A 4,441-nucleotide genomic window follows, 5' to 3' on the forward strand; every position below is an offset into this window, starting at 1 on the left:
TTAAGACACAACTTTCTAGCAAACAAATCATATTTTGGCTGTACATGTTACTTGGTTCATATTGAATCCACATGATAGTAACTAAGATAAGCTCCCAAATCTATCTCCACCAATCAAGGGATCAATGAGAACCATATCAACATTTAAAGACTATAACTATCGAACCAGATAGAGTCATGTAACATGTGACCATTTCTTGTCAAGTTTCTCAAGATTCTCAAATTTGTCGCAATTTCTCCTCTGTGGAAAACAATGTAAATATCCTATGATCGTGGATTGCTAGCAAGCACGTGCGATATTAAGCAAGAAATTTCAAAGAGGAGGTCATTGATTCAAATTCTAACTCCACATCTCTTTAACTATAAGTTAGTGGTACAATAAGCTTTTTCTCATATTAGCTATGAGACCAATAACTTTTAACTTCTTTTATGTATAAAATGTCATATTATTTAGAATCAAAGTGATAAAGATTGTCATTAACATGCATTAATATGTTGTACGTAACAATTAATAGACTTTTTGATGGCATTTACTTAAATATACCTGTTTTTTTTTTTTTTAAATGCTGTTTTTTTTAACGGCAGTATAAGCATCACCCAGAGAAGACTTAACCACCTTCGCGATCATATGCTACCCACACACGCGTTAAGAGAAAATTCAAATCGCAACAACCCTGACAGTACGGTTGAAGGTTGAAAAAAAAAAAAAAACCCTTTTGAGAAGCTAATTGCCGGCAGTACCAGTTAGATTCTGGCCCTTGGAATCGAACATGCAATACTCGTTGAGGAGAAATAGACCGCCCCTCGTATACCACTCAGACAATGCCTCAGTGGTTTGAAAATAGTCCTTTTCAAACACGATGTTTTAAAAAATTAATGTATATATTCACAAAACACAAATATACAACATCAATTGTATGTATTTTACTACAAAAGCATGTCCTCATCTGACTCCAAAGAATCATTTAATTGCATTTGCAGACAGTTAAAAAAAACCTGTGATTCCTAGAGTGGAAATCAAGTTATTTTCTGCAAGAGCCATGTGCAATACAATAGACTGTAAATATACATTTAATCTATAAGCATCAACTCTACATTCTCTCACCAAAGTAGATTCCAAGTTATCATCATGTAACTATGAAACATTAACAAGCATTTACAAAATCTGAGGTCAAACTTAGCAACAAAGACTTCTTAGTCAAGCCTTATATCAAGTATGGGCATAAAATATGAACCCTAATTTGATGCATTTACAGATTTCTTTAAAAACCAATGAGCTTACGCTGTATGCGTACGATTGATATGTCTATTAATCCGATCAAGAATGCCATTAGCTTTTCGTTTCGCTCTTGAAGTACCATTTTGTGCAACCTGCGATAAAGTCCCAAAAGTACTTTCTTCTTCTCTCACTTCATTCCATTTCGTTCGGTCATTCAAACATATAGTGTAAAGTATCGCTACACAATTCTCCTTGTTTCGTGCACAATTTGTCTCCTTTATCAAAGAAAACAAACAAGAAACCGCCCCAATATCACACATGTCCTCAATAGCCCTTTGATTACTCGAAAGCATAGCAAGAATAGCTAATAACTCGTCCACTTGAACCCTATCCTTAATCTTGTTTAAAAGTACGTTTATCGCACCTTCTCGAACTGCTCTACTTTTGTTTTCATTGAGTAAACACAAGTTAAAGATAGCAGACGCAGCGTCTTTCATTGCTAAAACATGCCCTTCATCTAAAAGATCAATAAGTGGTTTTAAAGCCCCTGCTTTACCAATAAGCGACTTATTGGAATCAGACGCCGATAACGTGAAAAGGGTTGCAGCTGCATTACTTCTAGTTTCAATTGTCCCTAATCTTAGGGCGTCTAATAAAATAGGAATTGCCATTTTTGTTTCTGCAACGAGTGTCTTATTACTATCATGAATCGATATATTCAAAAGCGTTGTGATCAAATCCTCTTGAAGATCAGGGTGAATTTCGCTATTGATAGACAATGGGGCTAACAATTGAGGTATAGAGTCACTAGATTCACCAAAAAAGGCTCGAAAAGATGGTATTCTTTTCGTCAATGAGCGTAACGTTCTTGCAGCCTCTTTTTGTTCGGACAAATCCGTTGATGATAACTTGTTAAGTAGTGATAAGAAATCATTATGATCTGATTCGGTTAAAATGTCTTCATCCGAATATTGAAGAGAACTTGGTAACCGAAGACCGTGATTTTTGCACCATTGTATGATCATATCTCGAACCAAATGATTCGGAGTCAAAACGGTGTGTGTAAGTACTTGTTGTGTTCTTGGGCATGTTCTATTCCCTGCTTTTAACCATTTTTGTATTGAACATCTATCATATGTCTGCAAATCATCAATATTACTAATCAACATTATGTAACCTAATATACAAAACCCCCCAAATTTAATTACTTGATCATCAAATACCAAACACAAATTTATCATCTATTAAACTACTCATATAAGAATTAAACCCATAAATAAAAATTGAAACTTTAAGACATGCAATTGTTTAAAAACCTCCCCTGAATCAACCCCATCAATAAAGTTCCAATTTTTCATAATCAATTCAACACACATACGCATGATCAATGTTCAAGAATAGCAAATATCAAATACCCACAAAATATAATAAAAATTGGAGCAAAAAAAAGTACCTTTCCAGTAGAAACAATAACAGGGTCTTTCATGATTTCATTAGAAAGAGGGCAATTAAACTCTTGTGGAAACGACACCGTATCATCAAGATTGATACAAGAAACTGACGTTTGTTTTCTTGCATCTTTTAATTCTTTTAATGTTTGTGTAGCTTTATCTATGAACCCGTATCCATTTTCTTCATCTTCAATAATTGCTTTTACAAGTTTTTGTAATTCTTTCTTCAAGTTTTGTGTTGGATCCTTTTCGAACACCCCACTTTTTGCCATTACATATAACACCCTTAACTGAGTGTAATTTCTTGAAGAAAAAAAAAATTGTTAATTTTTATGTAGAAGATGAATGATGAATGATGATGATGATGATGATGATGATGATGATGATGATGATGATGATGATGATGGTTTTGTGGGTTTCAAGAGAAGATGAAACGTAAGTGTGGTTATTTGTATATTTATCTTTTTTAAAAGATATAGAGAAAATAGAGACTGTGAAGATGAAAAGGTTGTTATAGTGGGGAGGTTTAAGAGGAGGAGAAGAGAATGATTTTGTTTTTTGGGTGTAAGAAATAATATATGTAATTTATATAGTGTTTATTTGTAGTTCATTTGTTTATGAAATAAAATAAAATACACGGATCTGTAATTTGTCAAAATAATATTCATCTATTATCTCTTAAATAATTACATTTTTTAGAAAATTACGTGTCTGGTCCAATAGTATACATCATATTGTATGTTTCCCTTTTTTATTATATAATTAAACCAAAATACATCTATGCTCTTGAAGAGTTATACTACGTAATTGATACGAGTAAACCCTAGGATGCCAAAAATACAGTGGGAAACCTGAAAGTCGATATAATTGGGATGGGTTTGAGCCGGGTCTACGAGTCTACGAACTAGTATAAGGATGATTTTAGATTTTTATTGGGGTTCAGGTTTGAGGATGATTTTAAATATAAACCCGATTATTTGATCTGTATATCCGAAGATAGATCGGAATCTGTATAACTTACCTGTTTAAATTTCAATAATATATATACATATATTATTTTGTAATATATGTATATTATATACTCGTTGGTTTACCCGTTAGTTAATATGTAAATGGGTACTCCAATACCCGTGGAGATACCCGTTTACTCGCTAATTAGTAACTAAATGAAGATTAGTTTGATATGATTCGGGGTTTCTTAATCGAGTTTAGGTACAAAATTACCTATCACCGGACCAAACCTGACCTTATGTTATCCCTAGTAAACCCTACAATATACTTGAACAATTATCATCGACTAGAAACTAATACAATCAACCATCCCTAATCAACTTACAAGAAAATCATGAACAACTTGAATACAAACCAAGATAATTGCAACAAAACAAAAACAAACCCTTGAAATGACTAAACCTCGAATTAGTGTGCATTGTGGCCCTAGCGAAACACCAAAATAATCATTGTGTATCATATTGTACAAGTGCCACCAAAGATTTTTTTAATTGAATGATCATTTTAGTTTTTACTAATTACATAGTTGATTCTTTTACTAACGATTGTTAAATAAATTTCATCAAATCTTAGACGTTGTCTAGCATGTGAGGTAAGTCTTGTCATTTTGAATTTTCTTTTTTAGCCATGAGTATGCACAATATTGCAATGGTACCATTTTTTTTACATGAATGATCACCGTAATTTACATTGATTAATGGATTTGCACTTCATTAAAGACCGTTAAAGAAATTTCGCTAAGTCTTAACATGTGTTAGACA

At 32.8% G+C, this 4,441-nt stretch overlaps 1 protein-coding gene across 1 annotated transcript; it reads right to left on the reverse strand.

The window, feature by feature from the left end:
- Nucleotides 1-876: 876 nt before the first annotated feature.
- On the reverse strand, nucleotides 877-3,045 carry LOC139843208 (U-box domain-containing protein 9-like). The gene is made up of 2 exons (XM_071833274.1): nucleotides 2,672-3,045; nucleotides 877-2,357 (listed from the first exon to the last, which is right to left on the reverse strand). The coding sequence occupies exons 1-2, from the start codon at nucleotides 2,939-2,941 to the stop codon at nucleotides 1,278-1,280; spliced, it is 1,350 nt and encodes a 449-aa protein (XP_071689375.1). The 5' UTR covers nucleotides 2,942-3,045; the 3' UTR covers nucleotides 877-1,277.
- Nucleotides 3,046-4,441: the final 1,396 nt, after the last annotated feature.

This window comes from Rutidosis leptorrhynchoides, chromosome 4, assembly GCF_046630445.1.
Source record: "Rutidosis leptorrhynchoides isolate AG116_Rl617_1_P2 chromosome 4, CSIRO_AGI_Rlap_v1, whole genome shotgun sequence".
Classification (NCBI taxonomy): domain Eukaryota; kingdom Viridiplantae; phylum Streptophyta; class Magnoliopsida; order Asterales; family Asteraceae; genus Rutidosis; species Rutidosis leptorrhynchoides.